We start from the raw sequence: 26,504 nt of genomic DNA on the forward strand, positions 1-26,504 counted from the left end.
TGTTCCTTCATTCCAGCAAACCCAGGTGCTGATTCAGCAAGGCAGTAAAAATGCCTGTTGTGAATCATCACTGCTGTTCAGTAGAAATCTGAAAGATCACTCGCATAAGTGAAGGGTTAAGCACATCATCTAAATTAAACACCTTTGAAAACTGTACTTAGAAAAAAAAAACAATCCCTGCCAAAAATCCCTCTCTGAACCCCAAGTCCAACAAGCACAGCTTGCCCTTCCTCAGCCAATTGTCTGCTACTCCTTTACCACAGTGATCCATGATTCCATGGTGATTACTCCTTTTACCTCATGTGATCCCTATACATAAATACAACAGGAGCTGCTATAAGTTGGTGAACATTGATTAAATATTTTGGGTTTTAATTGTGTGTGGTTTTTTTGTAGTTTACTTCCATGGTTATGGTTTAGATTTTTGGTCAGTTCAATTTCTTAGCTGTTTGCAGCCTCCCAGCTGTTATTGCTGCTTTACTTCACACTTTGATTGGAGAAGGGAGGCTACTCTGTGTCATGTGGGGAGAGGGACATGATAGTGAGTGGGAGACATCTGTGGTTGGGAGGAGACTGAACTAACCACCTGTAGTAACTGGTAAAAGGGAAAAAGATATTTCTCAAATCTGAGGTGTGATGGAAGTAAGGTTGGGACATGTGGGGAGGTTGAAGTGGACCAAAGGTTTTGAATATATAGTGAATTTCAACAAGAAAAACCCCTAAGTTTTAAATTAAGTTCAGAGGTATATTTGGTAGAGTAAAAAGATATTTCAGTTGATGTGTCAGAGCCAGACAAGAAGTTTTTGTATTTAATCACTGGAAGGCAGCATTGATCAGTGTGTGTTGTATCCTCATATAGGTCATCCTCCTTTTCAGTATTTCTGTGGATGATCCTCCAAGGACACATGATGGGTGATCTTTCCAAAGTCTCAGTGACATGAGCATAAATTGTCTCTTGACTTAAAAGGGAGGAAATATTTTCTACTACAGTCTTCACAGTAATAACTGGAAAGAATTCCCTGACCATTGTCTCCATTTTTGAGAACTCCTTTCAGGTGATTTGCCATTATCAGCTGGACCTGTGAACAGGGCACTGAGTCAAATAGTGGGTTTCCATTCTCTGCTCTGTCACTCTACCTCATGAGCGAGCTCAGAGGATTTGTTTTTCCTCTCAGTACATCAGCCTCTCTAGGTGTAAAACAGAGGTGATGATTCTTATGTCCCCTAAGACTTTTTGCACTAAACTCCTCAGAATTCTTTACTATTGTTGTTGCCACTGTCTCTGTTCCCTGAGGTTTCTTTTCCCTAAAATACTTTAAAATGTCCAGTTTCATCACATTTCTTACACTTAGTTCAAGTTAACTTGTAGCTTTGCTGTATAATTTAAGGTTCTCTTTTCACACCAGGGCCATACAGAATACAGTGTGTGGAGTAGGTGTTATAATCAGAAGGGAGTGCCTGGGAATGTCTTACCAACAAGGAATTGACCTAAATGGCTGCCCCTGGGATATGTTTATGCCTATCCCTTTCTCCCACACACCTTCATTTCAGACATCACTCCCAAGTGTTAAATAATAAAGCAGGTAATTCTAGCCCAGATTCTCAAGTGAGTACACACTGAGCCACCTCATACAATGCCTGTGTACCTTTGAGGATCCAGGTCTTTGTGTATTTTTCTGTTGCCCTTTTCTACCAAGGATTATAACCATAAGCTTGTACACAAAGTCTTCCTGTAATTTTCTTTTAACTACTGCCTTCTAGCTCTTGCTTTCTATGGGGCCAACAAAACTATTGACAGCCACTAGAATAGTGGAGCATTGAACATTCCCAAATCTTTCTTTTTTCATAGTGCATTTTTTCTTGACTGATCTATGCTTTGTGCTCTGTGAATGCACAATTGGAGTCCTCTAGGTAGAAGTTGAATGTTTTCAGAGGAGAAATATTACCATTTATACCATAAATTATGGGCATAAAAGACAAAGCCAGAGATCTTTTAGGTCTTAACAAGAACAGAATACTGTGTGTCATAGTAGAAGTTGAAAAAATGGCATTTGGCAATATGTGGAAGAAGGCTTAGGTCAGGAAGATTGTACAAGGCACTACCTGATTCCTCATGGATGGAGTAAGGAAAGCCAGATCTCCTCTAGTGTAAAATCTTAGAGGAACATGAAAGGTAGCAGGAATGGTTTCTGTAGGCAAATCAACAGTGATAGGGAGAGCAGGAAAAATGTTAGGCTGCTGCTGAATAGGGCAGAGAACATGGTGACAAAGGACATGGAAAACCTGAATTGCTCAGTCCCTTTTTTATTTTCACCTCCATTTTTGCTGGTAAGAGCTGCCTTCAGCAGTCCCAGGTCACTGATAGCAGGGTCTGAAAAAAAGAAAACCTAATTTTTTGGAGGGTGATCAGGTTAGGGAATACTTAGACTGAACACACAGAAGTCAGTGGGACCTGATGGGTTGCACATAAAGGTGCTGAGGGAGCTGGCTGACATCACTGCTAGGACAGTCTGGTGTCTTTGAATGGTCATGATGGTCAGAGAATGTTCCTGAGGACTGCAACGAAGCAAATGTCCATTCTGCCTTCAAGAGGGATTAGGAGTATCCAGGGAATGCCTGGCTAATCAGTCTTACCCTGATTTCTGTGAAGGTTATGGAGCAAATCCTTCTGGAAGTAATTTCCAAAAATATTAAGAATAAGAAATGACTGAGAGTATTCAGCATTGATTTATGGAGGGGAGATTGTGCCTGACCAGCCTAACAGATTAAATGACTGGCTTGGTAGATGAGGGGAGACTATTGTGTTGACTTTCGCAAGGCTTTTGACACCACCTTCCATAACATCCTTGTAGATAAACTGATTGGGGTATTGACGAGACAAATAGACATGAAGTGACCTATATCAGTGAGGTATTTAAAATTAGTGAATGTGACTTTCAAAGGAGTCTGTTGCATTATATTCTGTGCCTTTTTGGCACTAATCAGTAGTTCTGTCTGTTTACTTTGATGGACAGTAAGTGTTAGGAAGTGCCTAATGATGTTAATGATATACTAAAGCTTGGATAATTTGTGTATGTGTTAATACAGTAGCACATGTTTTACATATGATGAAACATTTCCCTCATTCTAGATAAATTTATTTCTTTTCCCCATTAATGGTTTGGCTTCTGCATCATAACTTCCTAAAAGCTATGCTAACTTTTACACTGAAGGGTATGGACTTCTCTTCCATTAGAGGGTCTTCAAGGCTAAGTTTTGTAATTGGGAATTAAGCATTCAGTTGAAAAGAGATGTTTATATTTATATGCTCTCATGACAGAAGGAGAATCCCAGGGTAATCCATTAGTCACATAAAAAGATGAAGAGGTGATAGGAATTCTAGTTCAAATTAGGCAGTGATGAGTGGAAGCCCCATGCATATTTAAAAATTGCTGAATTTTTGTGTGCAGTTGACACTTGAAGTGCTGTGTTCTGGATCAGTAGTTCCACTTTGCTGCTTCTTTTTCATGAAGGTTTGAGATTTTTATATTCTTTCCAGAGAGCTCTAAAGAGAAAAGAGGTCTCAGGATCGTAGCCATATCTTTGTATTTTTCCAGTGGTGTAGAGGCTGCAGTGATTTTGCAGAAGGTGCCCATCTAGAAAGCATGTATTCTTTTTCTTGTTGCTGCAGTGCAACTGCTATCAGCCAAAGCAGTGGTTCATGAGGACATAGGGAATCATCATCTCTGTTGATAGCATCTGAACATTGCTGCTCTATAAAAACAAATGTTTTCATTTTATTTCTGTATACAGGTGATCTCTTAGCTGGAGCTTAGGGGAATCTCAAAAGGCAATTGATGCAGAGATGTTGGAAAGCATGGTGGGGGAAAGGAGAAACATATCCCTATGCTGTTTTATTTTGCTCTATGTCCACTTGCAATAATTAAGGAATAGGTGACCTCTATGTGAAAAATATTCCTAAATTAAAATGTGCTAATATAGAGTTAAAATTGAGAATATATATCAACAGAAAAATAATTGAGGTACTGTTCCTGTTTGCAACACGAATATTGCAAACTCTGAAATTTCAGAGTTAAGGGTGAAACATAATCCAAACATAACAGTAAGATCTTTGGGAAAGAGACATCCAAACAAATTTTTTCCTACTCAATAGTAATTTCATAAAGAAAAGGGCCAAAATTAATAATTTTTGCTTACAAATATATTTAATTAAGTTTGGATTGATGACCCCTGATTTTACACTAATCATAAGTATCACCCAAATGCATATCTGCAAGGATATTCTTCTCTCTTGCTAGAGTGTTAACAAAGGGAAATTTTTCTTACTGATTTATTTTAGAGATTTTTCTCAAATAATTTTTTGCAGAATGTCAGTCATAGCAGGAGTGGAGGAGAGTTCCAATCCTCCTGTTACAATTGGAGTTACAGCCCTTTTGAACTAGAAGATTGGGCTGACTGGTTTATTTGTTTGGCTGAATAAGTACAGCTGCTTGATGTGGCAAATTAAAACAGCCAGGTTTATCTTCATTGCTTTTGAAACCATGCTGACTGCAGTCTGAAGAACAGTGAGGTGTGGAGATAGTGGTGGGTGTTAGTAAAATGGTAGCTCTTGCTCTGTCATTTACTATGCTGGAAAGCTTGAAGAAATCCAGTTCAATCAGTGAAATGTGCACAAGTCACGAACACATGCATGCAATTACATGGCTCCCAAACTCCTGATCCTTGAATTCTTATTTCTCTTCCACTTCAGGGGGGATTGTGTGTGGTATTTGTTTTGTATGCAAGGAATGTTCGCTATACTGAAATTATTTTTGTTTGCTATTGAGGTGGTAATGGATAAGGAGCAATCAGGTGGGAGGTCTCCACCTGTGAGATGGAGAGATATTGAGATGGTGTGTTCCCTGTGAGCCAGGCTGCCAGGAAAGCACTGCTGCCTCCACTTCACTGAGCAGGGGCTCTTTTTCTTCCCAGGACACTTGTGAAGGCTGGGAAGCTAGAGAGGAGAGAGAGTTCAGAGTTTTCTTTATTAGGCCACAGTCATTGCTGTTTTATTCACAATGATGGACAGTATCCATTTTCCACATAGCAAGTCAGAGCAAAACCTGTCAGCCCAAAAATATGATTTGACGGGTCAGCTGAGATGGCACCAAAATCATCAGTTCCACTGAAGCCATCTTTAACCCACCACTCTTTGTGTCAGATCCAAAGTTATGTGGTCACAGGGTGAGTCATTTTGTCTAGCTGATTTGGTTAATAAGATATTGTATTTGCTGGGTCCCCCATGGCAGGAAGGAATGATGGATCTGACTCCATGTTCTCAGAAGGCTAATTTATTATTTTATAATACTATATTATATTAAAGAATACTAAACTAAACTATACTAAAGAATACATAAAGGATACTTTCAGAAGGCTAAAGAGATAATGAAAACTCATGACTCTCTCCAGAGTCCTGACGCAGCTTGGTCCCAGTTGGCCAATGAGTGAAAACAACTCACACCAGAAACCAATGAAAAAATCACCTGTGGGTAAACAATCTCCAAACCCATTCCAAAGGAGCAAAACACAGGAGAAGCAAATCAGATAATTACTTTTTTCCTTTTTCTCTGAGGCTTCTCAGTTTCCCAGGAGAAAAATCCTGGGCAAAGGGATTTTTCCAGAAAATGTGAATGCCACAATAACATATCTATTTATTTTCCAGTAGCTGAACTGATTTTATGTGTAGCTTTACAGCCACAGAGTCAACATGAGGAAAATGGCAAGAGCATGAGACTGGTGTCTGTGTCTTCAGGGACAGAAAGAGAGCAGCTGCTTCTTTAAAAGCCATTAAATACTAAAGCCAACATAAAGACATCAAGTACAAAATAAACCAAACTAGCGAACTTTTTATGGAAAAAGAAAAGGCTGTGTCAAAATATACAGGTGGTAGAACGTTTACTGTGGTTAATCTTTGCATTAAACAGGATATCATCCTAGAGGTGATAGGAGCTTGTTCCAGGGACCTCTGTCAGCTTTTGTGTTGGTAGGTGGGCATGAGTGCCCTTTTGTCCAGCATGCTGTGGAATATTGCCTGTAAATTTTAGAGTAGAAAATACTGTCTTGTTGGAGTCAAAATTCTTAAAAGAAATGTATCGTTTTTTTTTTTTCTAAGTTTTCTGTCAGAAGTGAATAAAAAATTGGCTTACAAAAGGTCACAGCACTTCCTTTGACTATATCATGATTTTCATAAGTGGCAAGAGAATATCTTACACAAATTTACAGAGCCTTGTAAAATTTAAAACAGTGAAGTTAAAATAATTCCCTTTGATCTTATTGAGAAGAATTAACTGAGAAGGAAAGAATTTTGAGGGAGGGCATTTCATCTTGCTCAGTCTCAGTTTTTTGCTCTGATTCAGGATGAAAGATTTTCCAAAAGTCCATTTGCTGGAATTGAGATGGAGAGTTTTCACACGCAGTGCTGTGAAATTTTCTGTGGCTGCAGGTGTCTGGAGGTGTGCCACTCATACCAGATCAGGTTATTTACATTTTTATTGCCTAGTCGTATTAGAACTCTATAATAACATGAACTTGAAGGTCGTCCTTGTAGACTACTAACTAATTTTATTTACATGGTGATGTAAAGTTAGACAAGTAAATCTCTGATATAATCTGGAACAATAGAGAACAAACAGTCTAAATCAGGTTATGGAAATAGGCCACTTTATCTTTAGAAATCCTGATGGCAAATTATGTGGACCTGGTCCAAATTAAGGGGCGGTTAATCTATTTTTTAATATGATTTTTTTATTCCTTGTTAAAAATTCTGTCCCAGAGCTGTGTGCTTTCCTATTTAGCTTTCAGAGTTGGTCTTTGCTAAGAAATTTTTTATATCCTCTGTGATTTACCTCTGGGTTATAATGTTGAGTTGACACTGTTTTGTCAGCAGAGAATCTGTTCAGGTCAAGCACTTTTTGGTGAGCTTGTATTCTGCTACTGAAGACAAAACAACTGCAATATAAGGACACACATGGGGGATGGAGTTTACAATCTGAATAATGTATCCCTTAAGAAAGGCTTGAAAAATTTCTTAAGCTAGTGCAAGTTCTTAGAAATTATTTTGCATTATAAAAATGTTGAAAATCCTTACCCAAACTATTGTGCTCTGGGAATTAGAGCATTTCTGATAAAGACCTGCAGACAGTTAAATCTGTCACCAAAAACAACCAGTGTTGGTCTTGTCCTCTAGTTTTATTGGAAGTGAACACCATGGTTGGGGTAGCCCCACCATGTGCACTCTTGCCTAGTCCTGGCTGTTGTGGATGCGCTCCAGAAGGAAAAGGATTTTGTTACTTCTGCTTTCCTGCATTACCTAAGAAATCAACATATCAAGAGAAGCTATCTCATTTTATCACTTTGAAACTGACAGTGGTATTTTAAATAAATTATTTTCTCCAAGATGGCTATTTCGGAGCATCCTGCTGTCGGACGCCATCTGTTTGGTGAGCATCATCATTTCTGACTTCTGCAGTGTGGGAAGCAAATGTCAGACTGTCAAAGCATTTTCTATCATGCTCTAATTCTGGCTGAACAGGATTCCTATTTATTCACTTTGCTTAAGTAGCGTACAGTTGACTTTCAGGCTTTTTAGTCACATCAGGATTACAAGCAAGTGGAACCCACAGTCTGCCTACAATCAAATCTCTCCAGAACAAGAATTTGCATAGAAACAAGGTACAAATTTGGTCAAATGAGACTGTCAAGACAAAGTTAGATGTTAGCCTATGATATTAGATGTTGATCACTCCTAGCTGTCAGTGTGCCAGGTAGATTCTTTCTTTCAGAGCATTCTCAGATTAATGTGTTATTCTTTCAGGTATAATGTTCAAATCTAGTCTCTCTTGGTAGTGTAATGATTTATTGAGATATTCACAAATAGAGTGTTGACCCAGCTATTTAAAAAAAAAAGCATTTTCCCTAGTCTAATTTGTCCTATCATCCTAAAGGTATAGTCAGTATGTTGTTTTTTACTCCTGTGCCTAGTTCTCAAATTTTTTTGTTTCTCCCATTGAATGTTCATTAGTGGTGTTTTTTTTAAAATCTCTCTCGATTTTCTGTTTCTTTAAAATTCTGTGCACATTACATGATTATGAAACCTGAATTCCCAGTTAAGCTATGCAGCATGTGGGAAGAACATCAGCAAAATTTAACTGAAGTGTGTTCAGATTGGTGACACATCATTGTATTGTCAGCATCTTTTAAGCTGGGATGGTCAGCCAGTGTAATGCTATTGTATGCTATGGCTTTGTGTTGTAGGAAACCAAAGAAATACCTGGTGGTGTGGTAGTTGGGTTTTGTTTGGCCTCTTTTCTTAGTTTATTTTAGTTTTCTAAATTTGTTGAACATCAAATCATCAAATTTTTTCCCTGTATGCTCATATAGCTGAATTTAACAAAATAGATTAATAACTATTTCTTTTTCCCAGGAAAATGCTGTGAATGGAGAGCATCTGTGGCTAGAGACAAATGTTTCTGGGGACCTCTGCTACCTGGGGGAGGAGAGCTGCCAAGTCAAATTCTCAGTGAGTTATTTTTGGATTTCTTTTCCTTTTTCTGAGGTAACAAGCCTGGCTTCAGACTGATGCAGTGCTCAGTCGCTTGAGAGCTTGAATTGTTTGCCCGAGTTCCAAAAGGAGAGCAAAAAGGGCAAAAGGCTTCTGGTCAAGACTTTATTGCTTCAGGAAAAAAGCCCAAACCAGTTTTGATTGACCCAGATTATTTACACAGTGAGAATGTATGTAATGAACAGCTTCACTAACATGGTAAGGGAAAAAAAAGAGTAGAATACTGAGGTGTTTCAGGAATATTAAAAGACACTAGTCTATTTTACATGAAAATATACACAAATATATCACTTGTTGCAGCCTGTGAGCAGAGGGTCTCATCAAATTTCTGCAATTTTAATCACTGCAAGGGTTTGAACTGAATTTTCCAAACTCTTGAATTCACTCCCCAGCAATGAGTGCACTCATATATTTGAGTGTTTACCTTCTCCTGTTTGGGAATATTCAAGGTTAGCTTTTTCCTATTGTAGCTTTTCTGCTGTCTGTGGAAGCATTTCATTGGAGTGATCTCAGATCCATGAGTGTCTGTTGACTGTGGCACTTTCAGGCTATTTCAGGAGCTCTTTTTGCCTAGTGTTTCAGCTAGATGGCTTCATCAAAAGAGAATAAAATACCCAAACCCCGTTCACTTTGTTATTTAGGAAGCTTGATAAGAGTGGAGATCCTGTGCTCATATCCTGGATCTGAAACAATGCTCTAAGGGAGTATCCTAGCCCTTGGACTGTAAAGGTTAAAGGGAATTCCTCTTCTCTGGGATGTTTGTGGTTACCATCTGTGGCTCTTCATGATACTGCCTTTCTGCTTTTACTACCACCCTGCCCAGTGCCCCCTCCACCTTCAGAGCATTTAATTGAAATAAAAACATTTTGATTCACTAATCATCCCCAGTTTTCAGGGCAATGTCATCCGAAATACTTTCCATAGTACACTTTTGTGCTTTCCATAGCACAAATTTAATATCCATCTCCTAAAACTTCTCAAGCAAATTGGGTGCATTATGGTATATAGCATTAAGGCCAAGCCTGAGGAGCTTTTGCCTCCTTCAGGGTACTGAAACAAAGTCCCAGCAACTGCTGGTTGTGTGGTAATAATCAAGGGAAGTGTCACTGTGTGTTTGCTGTGCACTTACGCTGGTCCTGAGACACTGAGTTCTGGCAAAAGCTGGACACAGCATTTCTTTGAGTGGACCTTTGGTCTGACGCAGTGTAGTGGTTCTTGTGTTCTCAGCAGATTTTTTTACCTTCCTAAAACTGAGCAAATTCTTCCTTGTGATTTAGCACATTGAAAGTAACATGGAAATTTAATAATATATTGTATATTATTAAATATAAAAGAGATAAAAACTAAACTTGGCAAACAGAGAGATAAAAACCATGAATTTACCAACTCATGAAACATGTGAAAGCCTGGTCTGCTACACAATGCCATGATTCTTCAGGTGAAACATTAGAACACCATATACATGTGAACATGTGCTGTTAGGGTGTATCCAGATAATTATGACCATTAATAAAATTATCATAACTATTCTATAATGTGAGCTGAAGCTGTGTTCCCTTTTTTAAATGAGCATATTTAAAATATGCTGAAAATTATAAAGAAATAATTTATTTGAGATTTAAATGGACATGAATAAATTAAATGTAAAAGATCTGAAGCAAAGAAATCTCAACTTACTGCGTATTTATAAATCTTCTGTCCCTCAAGCACAAGCCTGTAAGTTAAATTTGCATGAAAATTAATTCCATCTGGTTAATTAAATTGAGTTTATGGAAGTAAAGTAAGTAAATACATTCTCTCTTCTGGATGTATTCTCCTGCCTTTGATATGCTTTGGCCCAGGGGATTCAATGGAAATTATTTCAAAAGCCCTATTGAAATTAATAAAACTAACCAGCATAATTGAGAATTTTGTCCCTGCTGTAACATTTCATAAGCATGTAACAGCATTCTATGAGAATTTTATCATTCTCGGCTAAAATAACCCAAGTACCCAAGTATTTTTCTGCAAGGCAATAGTCAGGCCCATCAAATTAAATATTTTATGATAAGCATGAAATGACCTCTTGCAAACTGATGCAAGTTCTCTGGTTTGCATATGCAATTTTTCTCCTCTTTGCTCATCATCCTCATAGGATGCCCACTTTTAGAATGATGCTCTGCACTGTTAACCTGATCTCCTACCTAAAGGGAGGCATTTGCTTGTAGATCAAAAGTTGGAGTGCTGTGGCTGTTTGTTTTTTTTTCACAAAAGTTCAGATTTTAACCAGAAGAGCTTCAGATTTTATTTACTTATCTATCTATTTATTCATCTATCTATTTATTTCTTAATTTTTCCCCCACAACTGAGAGCACCAAAGGAGGGGAAAAAAAATTAAAGCGCATTGCATGGGGAGCGAAACATCTCCTGTTTTTCAGCTGCCTTTGTTTTCCCCCTGGGCTTAGCTCAGCTCCACACACACTCTGTCCCTTTGCTGTTGCAGAAGTCTGCTCTGAGGAGGAAGTGTGCTGCCTGCAAGATCGTGGTCCACAACGCCTGCATGGAGCAGCTAGAGAAGGTGAGACATTGCCATCTTCTGGAGCCTGACGTAGCCAACACGCTTTTAATTCTTTCAGTGAGGTTTCAGCCTGGAAAACACTCTGTGACAAAGTTTTCACAACTGTTTTAACAATGTACTTTTGAACAAAACTTGGCTTAAAATTCCACCTTTTTTTTTTTTTTTAAAGGCTATTTCTTTGAACTCTGTGAACCACAAAAAACCCCAAAACCAAACAAAGAAAAAACTAGAGAATGCTTTCACAATTTTAATGCTTAAAAAATGAATTGCCTCTGCTTCTTAACTAAAAAGGGAAGCTTGAAGATGGAGTATCCTGTCATGTAAAAAATTGACCTTTTACAATTCCTCAGCTAAAGCCAGCATAATTCACTGTATGACAGCTATACTTATTATGAGCAGTGCAGCATAAGATGTTAGTGTGAACTTTCCCCCCTGTATTTACTAGACTATATTGTTTTCTCTTCAAAACTTCAGAATTCAAGTTTTTGTGTGTAAAATGGAAAACATCAAACCTTACCTTCATGCTACCATTATTTCTGTGAGCATCTGTTCTGCTTCTCATTTCCTTCTAGGCTCCTTGATCACACCCAAGCACCTACAGCATATCTATCACTGACTTCAGTCTTCCCCTCAGAGATTTGTCTTCATTATGCCTAACTGGAAATGTGCTAGAGAAATCTCCTCCCCACCCTTTTCAGTCCTGGTGGGATTTGTGCGAAAAATGTGTGGGAATTTCCCCATTGCTTTCATTAGAGCTTCATTTTCGCTCTTAAATGTTTAGCAATGTTGTTCTTCATAAAACAAGCTGATGCATAACAAATTTATAGCAGCAAGCCTATAAGGAAAGGGCTTTTTCCTTTCCAAGTATTTGGACTCATGTTGACAAATCCCACAGTGATTGCCATAATACGAAGTTGGAGAGGTACCATTTCCACCCCCGATGCTTTTATCCATAGTGAAATTAACATTAGCACATGCTTTCAGATCAAAATGTTACCAGTGAATTTTTCCTGATTTCCCTCATCACCAGCAGTGCTGACTTTCCATAGCCTAGTGAGTTGGTGGCATTGCCAGCCAGAGAAAATGAGCACTTAGATAAAACCCAGCTTCTCTCTGCTGTTTTGGAGACCATGAAATCCCCCTCTTGGTAGAGGGCTGTTACAAAGTCTTTAAAGTTGAAAACTAGTACATAAGTCTTCTGTTTGACCCTCTCTGCCAAGGTGATAATTTTAAGAAAAATAAATATAAGCTGGGTCTTGCCTGCCATGACAACAACAAATTGCAATTCCAGGTGAAGAGCAATGGAAGACTGATATTACAATGCCTTTCATTTCTTTATATATGCTAGGTATTTTGCTTACTTTTTTTGTGTGTGCCTTTAAAAAATTATTATTTTTATTTTTCTCCCTAGAACTATGATTTTGAAGGCAACTATTAAGTGAGGCAAGAACTTATTTATATGGGGAGGATTGTATTTAATTTGGAGAAGCTTGGTCATTCCATGTTTGTAACAAATGCATAGCTGTGTATTGTCTTCAAATGTTTAATTCTTTGAAGGATAGTCAACTCAAACTTGAATTTTTTAAATTTAGTGCATCCTTACTTCACATATCCTTTAGGCTTTATGCAGGCCTCTCTCTTCTTCAGGGCAATTTTAGTGTCTACATCCCTCTATTCTTATTTCTATTGTTTTTCTTTTCTCAAAACTTTTTTCTCATAGGACTACCTTATTATTTATTAAGTACTTTTTTCTCTTCACCTTCCTCAAAATGTTTTCCATTTATGAGATCTCCTGTTGTTCTCTTTGGAGTGGCAACACCACTGAATGACGCAATACAATGCCCCCCAAATGACTTGTGGCTGGGGAAGGGGGTGCAAACATCCTTCTCTAAAGAAAAGGTAGAAATCTATGAGAATTTGCATGGTTCTTTATGCAAGTTGCAACTTCTCTACAGATTTTGTTTATGAAGACATAAGTACAGGATGTTCAAAAAGGTCTTGAGTGAAGAGTGAAATTTCCAGCACCTTTTGAGACCTAAGCTGGAGTCTGCACTTGTTTGCAAATGATTTTCAGAAAAACAAAACAGATAAAGCACTTTCCTTCTAGAAGGAGGAAGCAGTTGAAATATTTGAACTGAGTAGGCAGCAATAGGATTAGTGAAGGTGGGGGCTGTGTAGAGGTCCAGCAAGGAGAATTAATATGCCATATGAGAAGAGATTTTACTGACATCAAGGTAAGTATCTTTTTTCACCCAGTGAAGCTAATATTTTAATAGATAATAAATACTTTGCAAGTCTAGCATAGATCAAGATATTGGGATAACTTTTCTTTCAGCTCACTTTAAGTTCTAACAGTTTTATTTCAATGCCAGATTAACTTTCGCTGCAAACCAACTTTCCGAGAAGGAGGCTCCAGATCTCCAAGAGAAGTAAGTAGTGGACAAATTTATTTTCATTTGACATGTGTGCTGGTCCCCCTGGTGTGCAGTTGCAAAAGTGCTTTGAGATTGAGAGGAGTCTCAGACAGAGAATTGGTTCCCAGTGGAGTATGTTCCCCTCTACAGAATAAATGTAAAACAAATTCTAGCTGAAACACTCTGTTACTTACACTGACAGAAACCATTTCACTGCTCTGTTGTCTTTTGCCCACTCATTCAGTTATTCTTTTTCCCCTTTTTTTGGTACATTTTTTTCTTCTTGGCCTTTGAGCTAGTATTTTTGTTTTTTGAAAAACTGTTTTCCTCTCCTTTCGCTTCTTCTCTGTTAATTTTTTTTCCCCTCTAGAACTATCTCAAACATAAAATCAAAGATTAAAAAACCTAAATATTTAGGATGTAGTTCTGGCCGTATTTCAACGAGATAAAAAAAACACACCACCTTGTCCTTATTCCTCCTACAGTTTTGGTGGTTTTTGAGGTTTCCTGCAGTGCCTGCTGCACATTTTCGTTCCAGGAATTGCTCTGTTGGCTGAAGGGACTTTTTCCTTGGTGTCTGTGAATAAATTTAAAAGAGATGTAAGGTGCCCATGCTCCTCTAACACATCTTTTTTGTCCTTGTTTGCAGAACTTTGTGCGGCACCACTGGGTGCACCGGCGGCGGCAGGAGGGCAAATGTAAGCAGTGTGGAAAGGTGAGATTTCCTGCACAGCACAAGCACAACACAGGGCACTCAGGAGTTCAGGGTAGCCACTAGGTCCTTCTAGTCACTGCATTTTTTTTCTATCACAAACACTTGGCCTCTTTTAATAGCTAATGCAAGCCTGAGATGTTCAGCATTACAGCTCTGATTCCCACATGGGAAGCGAAAGGCAGCTGCATCTGCAGGAATGAGAACATCATTTGTCCTGGGAGGTTGTGGTGTACTGGCTGCTGAAAGTGAGGAGGAGGAAAGCTGTGACTCCTTGAGCTTTTTAATTGCTAGGCTAGGCCTGTACTAATATGATGTTCTTGCAGTGCTGTCCTCTGTGCCAAAATTGTGATGGCTATTTTTTAGGCTCCTGGAAGAGAAAGGCTGTTGCTTTCTTTCTGCCCCAGCAGCCACTAAAATCTGTGAGACTGCTTTAAGTTTCTTCTACTTTGTAGATTGTAAAAATTTATTTCTAAAAAACTATAAAAAGGGGGAAGAAGTACTTTAACTACTGAAGGTCTTTCTTCTGAAATATTATGAACCCCTGAAATATATTGGGAGATATTTAAAATTAAATTAACAAGGATTCAATTTCCTTTATTTAGCACTATATTATACTTCTGCCTTCCTCTTTACTAATAGTAGGAAAGTCCATGTCTCATCTCCACAGCACAATGCTTCAGTCAGAGGAAAATGAGATTTGTATCTGGATACTCATGCAGATTGCCAGCTACCAATAGGATATGCAATAAAAATGTGATAGCCTTTTATAGCAAGTACCTTGGGAATGGTGCAGCAAGGCAGTTTGCACACAGCATTCTTAGAGTATGGCTTTGCCATCCTTCTCTGCCTTCTTGGTCTGGATCTCCCCTACAGGCATTTGGAGTTGATTTTGCAATGAGAGAACTCACCAGATATCATATCCAAACTTGTGCTGGGTATGTACCCATGGTTGATGTAAGTCTTCAAATCCAGCCATCAAACAGACAGTATAGAAAACTTCAGAGCAAAATCTCAGTTTTCCCTATAAATAAGAAATATTCAGTTAAGAATAACATAAGTATGTTTTAGTAGAGTTGTTCTTTGCCAGGAACAAAAAATTAGAGAAAATTATAATGAAAATAATCAGTTATATTTATCGGCCAAGCAGTCTCCTATGACAGCAAAATGCATGTGCTCTACTACAACATTTCAAAAACCTCCAAGTAAGAGCCACCTTTATTATTCTCTTGTCTTGCAAGAAAAAGGAAACTATCATTGAAACAGATTGACAGTATATTTAAAGCAATAAAAAATATTAATCATAGAATACTTAAGGATTCTGGTAGATCTCATTGTTGAATAACAGTCCTATCTCATGCCTGGAATGGGATGGTTAAGTATTTTAGTGATCATTAATTACAGTTGAAATAAAGAAAGTTTTCAGGATATACCCATCTCGTGCTTCAAACCATAAGCAAGTGAATAGGAATTAATGCACTCCATATCCTCAGCACAGTCTTGTGGCTTTATATTCTCTGTGCCATTATGTGCCATGGCTAACACTTCCTGAAAAACTGAGTACACAGGGGTCTGCCACTGTTCAACCTTAGATCAGAAGTGCAGTTTGAAAGCAATTTTCCATGTTATCATCACTTGCAATGGTTCACATGGGGGACAGTCTTGTAACAAATGAACTGAATTCCTTTTAGGTTAAACTTAATTGGAAGTTCACTCTGCAGTTACTGGTGGGAATTCAGTTCACAGGACCAGACCTACAGCTATTCAAAGTGAAATTATCTGAAAATGCTTGTGTGTAATCTCTTGAGTACTAACAGAGCCAGTGCTACCCTGTTACACATGATTGCTAGTGCAAATATGGACTATAGAAACTCATCTAGGCTTTAGGTTTTTACTCTTCCTGAGGGTGATTTCACTGATTTATTGCTGAAGTATTATATAGAGAAATTGGTACCAGGGAAGTGGTCCTGGAATGTGCAGTGTAACCAAGAAAACTATTTCTGTCTCATGAATTTCCAGAAATCATGTCTTTATAGTTAACAATCGATGATAATCTTTCCTGTGATCTTGCCTTGTTGAACCTTGAGTTCATGTAAAGTTGTAGCATTTACAACATCCTTCAGCAAGAAATTCCTGAACTTAACTACATGTTATGAGAAAAACTACTTTTGGTGTTTCAAACCTGTCACACATTAGATCTTTTTCCTAATCCTTCATAGCTATTGTGTTTGAAGGGATGGTAATTAAGAGTTCCCAACCCATGCCATCCACACAATTCATGATGTTTAAGAAATCTTTTCTTTCTCTTGAAGACATGGAAAAAAAAGGCAGTTTTGTAGCTGTTAGCTATTTGTTAGCTGAGATCATTAGAGTAATCAGGATTATTTTCTTTCTATAATATGACATAAAAATGCTCAGACCATGTGGTCCAGCATCCATTTCATAACTATGTGCAGTAATAGAAGCTTAAGGATGAATGAAAAGGAGTCTTTTTCAAATATGCTTCCAGTTATGAGTGGCTGAGGGGTTTTCTGAGACTGAGAACACATTTTGGACCATAATGTTAAGCAAACACTATTTCTTTAACCTTCTGTGGTGTCCAGAGTGGGATGTCTTCCACACAGATGCAGTGTGTGTGCCTACAATGTCTCTGTCACTGGTGACACTTTAAAGACCTGTGGATTGATGCAGGGCTGAATGTAAAGTTAAGACTGAAATTTCTAGTGCTTGAAAGGCCATTCTAGTTCTTTGTTATTTTAGCAGAGATCACCATCCAAGTGCTTCTGTTGCAGTCTGTATTCAAGTTGTAACAATACCTCTCTCCTATAGTTATGCTGCATTAGGCTATCTCTAAGAGCACTAAAAAGAGAAAATCTTTTGTAGGAAAACACTTGCAAAAAATTATTAGCAGCCATAACACCGGTGTGAAAATAGTCTTTAATAATCTATACTTCTGTGAATATAAAATAAACATATCAGAACTAGTAATCCCTATATTCTGTCTTTGGTGCACAGGTGTCTATGTTAGTATGTTAGTTTGTACTTTAATCCAGACTATTCAGACAGGTTGGATTACCAACACAGGTTGGTTTTGTGGCCATTCAAGCACTCTTTTCCTACAAGTGCATTTTTTTCTGGTGTGCACACTGTTTACTTCTACAGGAGCAGCTCCACAACGTGGGGTTTCATGTGTTGTGGAGGGATTGGTTGCTGGAAGTCAGTGCTAATCATATGCTGTTAGCCTGATGTTCTCAGAAAGGTGAAATTCATTTTCTGTCCCAAATTAGAAATTTTGAGTTAGAAGACCTCCTTGCATGATTGAAGACATCTGCAATTCAGTGCTTCTCATTCAGAGGAGGCAGAAAATATGATTTCTAGTGAAATATGGAGGGTTCCTTTGTTTCAATAGTCCCTGCCAAATCTCCCTGTGACTTTCAGTGCACGGTTTATTTTATCAATTTTATCAATTACTTTATTTGTGAAGCTAGCTTTCAAGTAAATCCCATTTTACCTGAAACTTCTATCCTTAGAAAGAATTAGCTCACATTTGTAAAGCAACTTGAGGAAGGAAAGTGATGGTTTATTGCTACTTATCATTAATATGTTTTTATTGCTGTATAATTTTCTCTAATGACTCCCTAAAAGCCAAATGACTTACTAAATAAATGAAAAATGATCCATCCAGAACCAGACAAGCTGCTCAGTCCATATGTTTAAAATGCACAGCTGATGGGCTGTGGAATTAATGTACTGAATTTAGACTTTTATTTTTGGAGATTTTGGGAGAGAAGAGTTTTCCCATTTATGTTACAAGGCAGAAAAAACCAAAACGTTTTGTGCCCGTGAGGGTCTGAAATAATTATTTTTTATTTTAGTGCACTTTAGAACAAGGAGGAGTGAGATTTGTTAGAAACATTGTGGAGCACTAGAGTCAGTAAATGAGGAAAAAGAGTATTTTGTCCAGTGTCAGACCTTTGCTCCAGCACTTGTATCACAGTTACTGCTCTTATGCTCATACTGAATGGCAGACAAGATGTGTCCAGCCAGAAATGTCTGGCCAGCTTGTGTTTGTTAAGCCACGTCACTACGCTCCATTGCTAAACCTGAATATGCCAAATCACCATCATTATGAAAATTCTACTATTTGAATTTCTCTGAATGTAAACCGTGAGGCATGAGGGGAAGGATTGAAACAAAGCCCCAAAAATCTAGTCAGAGGTGACACACGCCTTTTCAGGAGTTGGTCTTGGCGATGAGGTTCATGTGCAAACTGCTTTGAGTACATGCTGGGGATACCTGTAGATGAAGCTGCAAGATGTAATTCTGCATTCTGGGCAGGCAGGTAGAGCCTCCTCCTTATCTGAGTATCAATAGAACTGTCCTCAGCCACCCTGTACAGACAGATTGTAGCTCAACCCCTCACTTCAGAAGACCAAGGCATCTCTGCATGGCTTGTTTGTTTTGGGGTTTTTTTTGTTTGTTTGTCTTTGTTTATTTAATTCTCCTTCTTGGTGTGCTTGACCTTTTTATTTCACTGAGCACTAGTAGGGTCATTTGTCCTGCAGGGGGAAGAAGGACTTTAATAACAGAAGCAGTGAGGCAATGACCTGTTTGATGTTACTAAATCAGTTTATAACTTTTTTTTGCATTGGGTCTTGGGCATTTTCCAGCATGTAGGAGATTTAGGTATTACTCAGATTGTTGAAAAGAAAATTGGTTTACAGATTCATCACTTGGTAGACAGATGGAATTAGAAAATTCTGGGTAGTGATGGGCTACTTACAGAGATAGAGAGGGGATTGATGGAAGGCCTTGAATAAAGGATCCAACCAACTGCAAATCTAAAATCTAAGCAGTAAAGACAACTGACAAGCTCTTCACTGAAATTGTGGACTTTCCATCTCTCCAGACATCAACCCAAATCAATTTTTTTCTTGACTAAAATAACCTAACTCAGCTCAAAATTACAGACTGTATCTGATTGTTTGTTGCCTGCGTTGCCTGCAGAAGGATATATATGACCCAACCTTAGAATTTACAGCAAAGTCATATTGCATTCTGTAGAAAGAAGCTCCTCTCTAGGAGAATAAAATTGCAGTTTCTGGTTGGGGTGGGCTTTTCTTGCTTTAAAAATGCAAAGAAATAATTTATTTTAATTGTGAGATCTGAATCAAGCCGTAATGTTTTTTTTTTTTTTTTTTTGGAACTTACTGGAAAGACTTTAATCTGAGTCAGTTCAATAAAATTATAAACTTAATTACTTCATTTCCCTGTCAGAACACTCCCAGAGGGACGTTGAAGTTAATTTTGTTCTGTTGTAAAAAAAAAAAAAGGTAATTCTACTCTGTAATAAAAAAGGAAAATTCAAATTCTTGTTTATATTTAGAACAAACAAGGCTGCAATGACAGGACACTTTGTTCAACAGAAAATCGGAAACTTGCGAGTCTGTAGAAATCCATTAAAAATTAAAACAGAAAATTCTTCTCTATTTCTTCCATTGTTTTTAACTGCAAAAAAAGTTTAAGTAAAAATGAAAAGTTTTGCAGAAATCCTTTTAGAATTATTTTGTGAATATTCCCCAGTGGAAGAGCCTTCTCTGTTACCTCCTGTAATTGTTTTATCCCCCAAAAATCTGCTTGCCTAGTACAGTCACCTGGCTAGAGTTAGAGATGTATATTTTCTTATAGTCAAGAGGAATTTAATGTTTTTTTCCCCCCTGGTTATTCTAGGGCTTTCAGCAGAAATTCTCCTTTCATAGTAAAGAGATTGTGGCCATCAGTTGTTCCTGGTGCAAGCTGGCGGTAAGTGGAAAATACTTCAGGAGACTGGGTTTGACTAGGAGTGATTGTGGGGGGTTTTTGTTTGTTGGTTTAGTGCATTTGTTTCTCTTAGTTTGTTTTTGTATTTGTTTTTGTCTTTTTTTTTTTTTTTTTTTTGTTTTCTAAGAAGACATGGCTTAGGAAGATAATCTTTAGTTACATGTCCTAAATCTCCATATATTGAAGGACTTGAAGATGATGGAGTTGGGAATATTGCTCCAGTTTTTGTACCAACACCCTCTTCTTCTTCTCCATGCTTCCCCTTTGTCTTTCTTGACTCTACTCTTTCCCTCTCTTCCAGTTTCATAACAAAGTCACCTGTTTCATGCTACATCACATTGAGGAGCCATGTTCCCTGGGGGCTCATGCTGCTGTCATTGTGCCTCCCACCTGGATCATTAAGGTGAAGAAACCTCAGGTAACTGCATGCTGATGTCTGTTTCTGAAGCTGTCTGGCTGTGCAGGGCCTGTCTGGCTGTGCAGGGCCAGCCTGGCTTCTCTGCTTGGTCCTCCTTCACCAAGGCATGCTTGTTCAACCCTGCCTCTCTCCCTGAAACCCAGCATACATCCATGGTGGTTATGAACCTGTATCCTCCTTCCCCTCCATCAAGTCCTTCAGTGAATTTCCCTGTTTGGGATGATTAGCAACAAACATGAGTTGCTCTGAGCTGATTCAGCTCAGAGTTGTTCCTGTAACTGTGAGTTCAGCAAGCATACTGCAAGACATCCCCTGTGTGGTAGGCAGTCAAGCATGTTTCATTAAATAGAGCTGAGCAAATACAGGGAAAAACTTCACAAACATCCACTTGAACTGCAGTAGGAATTGGCTGTGTCTGGACTTGCACCTTTCTGAATTTGCCTTTAATGGACATGTAAAGAATCAGGTCTTACTTGCACCAGGGCTTGCACATTCAGCTGTAAACAAACCCACACACTTATTGTTGCACATAACAGGCATTGGACTTCAAAGCTTTTGTGATGGATGTGGTAGGTCTTGGAGAGGGTAATTCACTGAACACAACAGGGAAAAAACATATCCAAAAGAGAGCTGGCCAGAAATTAAAAGGGGTTCACATCATGCAAGAATAATTTTTTCTTTGAAAGTTTGTTTTTACTCCAAGTTGAGCTGAAAGAAACAAGCACTGAACATATGAGGGAGTCAAAAATACTGGTTAAAATTTTTATTTCAGGATAATATTCTTTATTTCAGTCCATCCTTGGGAAGTGACCTGGGCTTTTTGATTCTGCCTCCTGGCTGTCAAGAAGAAGCTAAGAAGTTCAGGCTGTAGCCAAGGCATTAAGACAAAAGTAGTCCATGAAACCAGAAAAAGGCCTAAATTGTGACACTGCCTTTAGTTCCAGTTTAGGGATGTGACAGATTTGAGCATGGGTAGGAAGCCTGGTTGTTAAAGGCAAGGAGCAGAGGAAATACATGGATAGAGTAACCAAAAAGTCAACCAAAGAGGCCTCTGTTTCTCCTTTAGATCAAGAGAGAGCATAGCAATATTCCTAGCCACCTCCACTCTGGGAAGAAAAGGCTTTTTTGCCATTTGTAGATTTTCCCCACACCCTTCTTTCTCAGTCTCCTCTGGAGAAATACTTTTTTCTCTTTTGTTGGGGAATGTTTGAGTCCTTGGCAGAGACTTAATATCCATGGCTAATTTTCAACAACTGTGTGGTATTTGACAGATGTATCTGTCTTTGACCTTAGAAAATGAAGTGTTTCTTCAATTCTTTTTATTTTACTTAATTTTTAGTAAAAAAGGGGTAAAAAAAAACCGAAACAAAAAACCCCAACAAACCTTGGCATGTAATTTTCTTTTGATTTGCCTTTTGCCCAAAGCAGGGTATATCTTCCTTACAATATTTGTAGAGAATTTGCTTGCTTGTCCATTTTTTATTTCAAATTAAAAAATGGATCTAATTTAGGCAATTATAATTTATGGAAAAAATATCTTTTAAATAAATAAGGGCTTAAAATGTTAAGCCAAAAGAAAGTAACTCTTAGCTTTGTGTGCCTGAGTCATGAGCACAGAGAAAGTACTTGATTATTAACTTGCAATCACATCTCTAGTCCTTGAAATTCATGGTCAGTGGCATGCAAATGTTATCTTGAGTAGCTGGAGCATTAAATAGATCAGAATTTTATTTAACACAGACAACGGGTGCATTTCCATTAAGCTTCCTAATAGCACCCATTGGAGTTATGGGAAATGAATCCTTATTACTTTAGAAAATAGTGATGCATCTTTTGGATGTGTTTTCAGATTTTTTGGCAGAAGCCTTGCTTTCTTATTTATTGTTTTCTTAGGAAATATTTTTTCTCTCCTGCTGTTTCTGGCCAGCTCTACTTCTATGTATTATGACTCTCTTCACCTTATAGAAATGTTTGGTAAACACTTTGAAATATTCACATCACTTCATCCGGAGAGTGCAGACAAAATATTTACAAATTGTTGTAATTTCACATTAAAAAAAAAAAGAATGTGTAATCAACCATGTGTTTTTCACATATTTAACAGTCAGAATAAATATGGCTAGAAGCTTTTTGGGTATAAAATATTTCCTCAGCTCTAATTAATTACTTACATTGGTCACAGACAACTCCTGAACTGAACTCCCCGCTCATATAAAATTGATTTTTAGTGGTGCCTGCATCCTGTTTGTTTGTGCTTTCCTTGAAGTAAAGAAAATGGCATTTTGTAGCAAAACCTTGCCCTGTTTTACAATTTTTTATTTTTTGACTGCCAGAAAAATGGTTTTCCATGCTTATTTTGTACAACATGGGTCACCACCTTTCAAATATTAGGCTTGCACAAAGGCCACACTGTGTCTCATTACCAACAATGTTGGGCTAGTGAAGCATCATGGTGTAATTGATTAAAAACAAATTTATACTGACATTTATGGTCTAAATGGGGAGCTTTTGCTTCTTATAAGCAACTGATTTAAAGATGAAGAATATTCAGAATGGTTCAAACAGTTTTGGAATTGGTGGTAGCCCTGTGTGTAGTGACCCCCTTACATGAATGGAAAACTCCAATATACCTCTTCCATGTTATCTGTAATGTGAGCCACTTCTGTAACTTTTCTACTGATTTCCAGTATTTCTGTATTGTTAGCAGTGCTTTGTTACCAGCTCTGCTTTCCTGGGTTTCCAAACAATTCCATCTCCTAGTTTGTGAAGCAGGTCGCCCTTGTTGACTGGTGGTATTTTATTATAGGTGATGTTTGGTAGCAAAAGTGGTGTTAGCTCTGGCACTGGACTTGCTATATGCCTGTGTTGTGGGAGAAAAGTAGATGATAAGGAGGATCTGACTGGTGGATTTACTTATTTAGTCTGTCTTCTGTTTGGGAAGACAAAGGCAGTAACTGTAAAATTCCAAGGTTTTTCTGTTCAAGGTGAGTCAATTGGTGTTTTCTTCTCCTCCTTTGAGGACTGTGAACTAGTTCTGGTGAACAATTACCTTCCTGGGCTTATTTCTAGAGTTCCTCAATTGCTGAGTGCAGCTGGCTTGTCTGACAGTAGTTTGTGAACAACCAGAAGATGGTCAAGATTGACCTTCCCAGAGACTGTTCATCATTAAAGTAATTTGAAAATCAGTGTGCTAAAAGCCTTTGAAAACTGAGGATGAAATGTTGTAAGGAAAAAGGTTGAAAGGTTTCATTGGGTTTATCTGAGGTAGGCCGTGGCCTTCACACCATCCAAAACCTTACAAGAAGGACTCCAATTACTCTGTTCATCTACCTCAGCTTTCTGAGAGCTATACTGACCATTCAATAACATGAGAAATCTCTTTTTGAAGATGGACAAACTGACATCCACAAAGGAGAGGTTTCCTCTCTAGAGGGAAGTTAGGATTTACTTATTGTGCCCATTTAAAGGTATGCTTTGCTATCAGGTACCTTGCTAAATAACATTGTTTGTTTACAAAACACTCATTACCTTGTTCTGTGAACAAGATCTTATGTATCCATTTCTTCACTTTAGTGTGCAAAAACTGCTGATTCTCTTTGGCTGTTACTCTGCTGCATGTTTGCAAAAAACTCCTGTGTATGTCTAAGCAGCTTTTTGCAGTTCATCTGCTACGGACATGAGGTTGCAATTTCTGCAGCAAAGCTTTAGTTTCTGTTGACACTATAGGTGTAGGCATATTTAAAAAAAATTAAAAAATAGGTGAAATAACATTGTAGAGATGCAGCATTTAGTGCCTTTTTAGTATGGAAATTAAAATGGTTATAACCATGAATGGAGACTTAGCCTTAAACTGTTTCTTTAATATAGTTGAATGCCTTTTCCCACTCCACTGTGGGAATATAATCCTTATTATAGTGAGATTTAATGACAACTACATTTATTCATTCTTTAAATTATTCTTTTATAATTATTGGGGTTTTACTGAGCCATCTTTACCCTTGACATGCGTGTGAGCTTTCAGAACATTGGTAACAAGAGTGTGGATAGACTAGATCTCCTCTCTGACCTGTGTTTTGCCCAAATCCAGGGAGAATCCTTCAGAGAATGTCTGAGGAACTGGGCTAAGGCCCCCATGGGAGGCAGCTGTGAATGTAATGTCCCCAAACTTTCTGTTGACATCAAGGCTTTTGTCTGCAGTCAGTGTGACTACTGAGGCAGGGCAGCACAAGACCATGCAGATGGGATTGCTGATGCACTTGGTGCATGATAAACCATCAGTCTGTATGGTTTATCATGCTTTCAAGATCACTTTGTATCAGCACGGGGAAGATTATGAACTTATGAATGCTTCTTTAGGTGGTTTCTCAAAATATGGTCTAAAAGGGCAGATTCCTGGTATTGCTCTACAGAGCTGTCTTGTCTTCAGTATTTTCAGTAAGCAATAAGCATGACTATTTCCTTCTTCAGAAATGCTGAGAAGTTGGGACCTTGTGCTCTGTGGCAGGCTTCTCTTGGTCCATGTGATAGAAGGCAATGCCTTTAGGTATTTCAATTAGATAGCTGTTAGTTTTTCTTCTCAGGGATGTGGAAACATTAACTTGTGCATCTGGTGTGTCATACCCAAGTCTTGAAATTTTGGAAGTGGTTGATGAGTATTAAGAAAAACTTAGCTATTCTTGTTGATGTTAGATAGCAAGCAGGATTAAGAATAAACATCACTTTTTACAGATTTCATGATCTCTGCTTGTTTAGTGGAACACATCTGATCAAGGTCAGGACAGAAAAGAACTTTCAGATGAGATGAGTGAATCTTGCTTTCCTTCTTATAACCAGGAAAAAAAAAATCAATGCACTTTCTTCTAATTCCTCATGCTACTTTGTTTCCTGGTGATGGTTAGACTAGAAGTTGAAATACTGTAAAAGTATTTGGAGTATTTCCCATAAGACAAAATTTCAATTATGGAAATAGCTAGGATTTCCTGCAGGTACAACTTCAATTAGTGAATTAAAATAAACAAAAAAGTATTATGAAATTCCCCTTTTTACTCTTCTTATCACACCCGAACACCTTTTTGCTCTGTGTCACTGAGCAGACTGTCATCTGCCTGGAGAAGAGCCTTAACATAAGTTCTATTTTCATAGGTTCTGCACAAATACAAGCACTTCTACATTTTTTTCCTACGTAGTTAAGTGGTATTAATTTTTAAAAACACAACAAAAAATCAGCTGACAAACACCTTCTCTACTTAAATCCTTAAAAATCAGCAATTCAGTTTGTTCCTTAGCAGATGATTGCACAAGTTTCTTGATAGGCTGGAACTGACTCTGCAGTGCCAGCATCATATGCCATGGTGGCCTACGTTATGTTGAGTCATAATGGTTGCCAGAGCTAAAACTTGTTTTCTTTCCTTAAAAAAAAAAAAAGCAAACAAAAAAACATGAAAAATACCTTATTTATCATGTTTTTTTATTACATCTTTATGCAGGTGGTCTCCATACCAGGAGACGAGCCTGATTGGGCAGGAGACTGGAGCCCCGAAGGGGAAACGGGCGTCTCCTACCCCTTTTGGGAGGGTTGGCAGGTACAACATGTGGTGTTATGTGAGTCTATGGGAGCATCTGATCTTTTTTCCCCCCTCACAGCGTGGGAAAGTTTCCAGTTCCACAGCACCAGTCTGGTCTCCGTGTGTGGCTTTCTCCATAAACGGTGGTGTGGAAGTGTAACGCATGCAGCGCATGTAATTTAAATCTCAAGCATGTGCCAGATACTCTTATCATTCTCCAAGTGGACATGCATGGAAGAGCTTCGTAAAGGGGCTCTGTCTGGGCCTGTCTTCTAAATTTTGTTTTGCTTTTCATGTATTCTTTTTCCTTTTGGTGTAGAACTCCTTAAAGACTTCAACAAGGCGAAAGAAGAGAACGTCCTTTAAAAGAAAAGCCAGCAAAAGAGGAAATGATGTAGGTATTCAAGTGCTTTGGATATC

At 38.1% G+C, this 26,504-nt stretch overlaps 1 protein-coding gene across 6 annotated transcripts in view; it reads left to right on the top strand.

Moving 5' to 3' along the window:
* DGKI (diacylglycerol kinase iota) overlaps positions 1 to 26,504 on the top strand; it is a 199,444-nt gene that overhangs the window by 76,848 nt on the left and 96,092 nt on the right. For 2 of the 6 annotated variants that reach the window (XM_059472537.1, XM_059472543.1), the window contains exons 3-10: positions 8,462 to 8,557; positions 11,082 to 11,156; positions 13,529 to 13,585; positions 14,220 to 14,285; positions 20,013 to 20,084; positions 20,404 to 20,520; positions 26,007 to 26,102; positions 26,404 to 26,478. In XM_059472537.1, coding sequence (XP_059328520.1) covers positions 8,462 to 8,557; positions 11,082 to 11,156; positions 13,529 to 13,585; positions 14,220 to 14,285; positions 20,013 to 20,084; positions 20,404 to 20,520; positions 26,007 to 26,102; positions 26,404 to 26,478 — 654 coding nt within the window. The remainder of the gene's footprint in view (positions 1 to 8,461; positions 8,558 to 11,081; positions 11,157 to 13,528; positions 13,586 to 14,219; positions 14,286 to 20,012; positions 20,085 to 20,403; positions 20,521 to 26,006; positions 26,103 to 26,403; positions 26,479 to 26,504) is intronic. The other 4 variants (XM_059472540.1, XM_059472539.1, XM_059472541.1 and 1 more) reach the window with 4 other exon arrangements.

This window comes from Ammospiza nelsoni, chromosome 5, assembly GCF_027579445.1.
Source record: "Ammospiza nelsoni isolate bAmmNel1 chromosome 5, bAmmNel1.pri, whole genome shotgun sequence".
NCBI lineage: Eukaryota > Metazoa > Chordata > Aves > Passeriformes > Passerellidae > Ammospiza > Ammospiza nelsoni.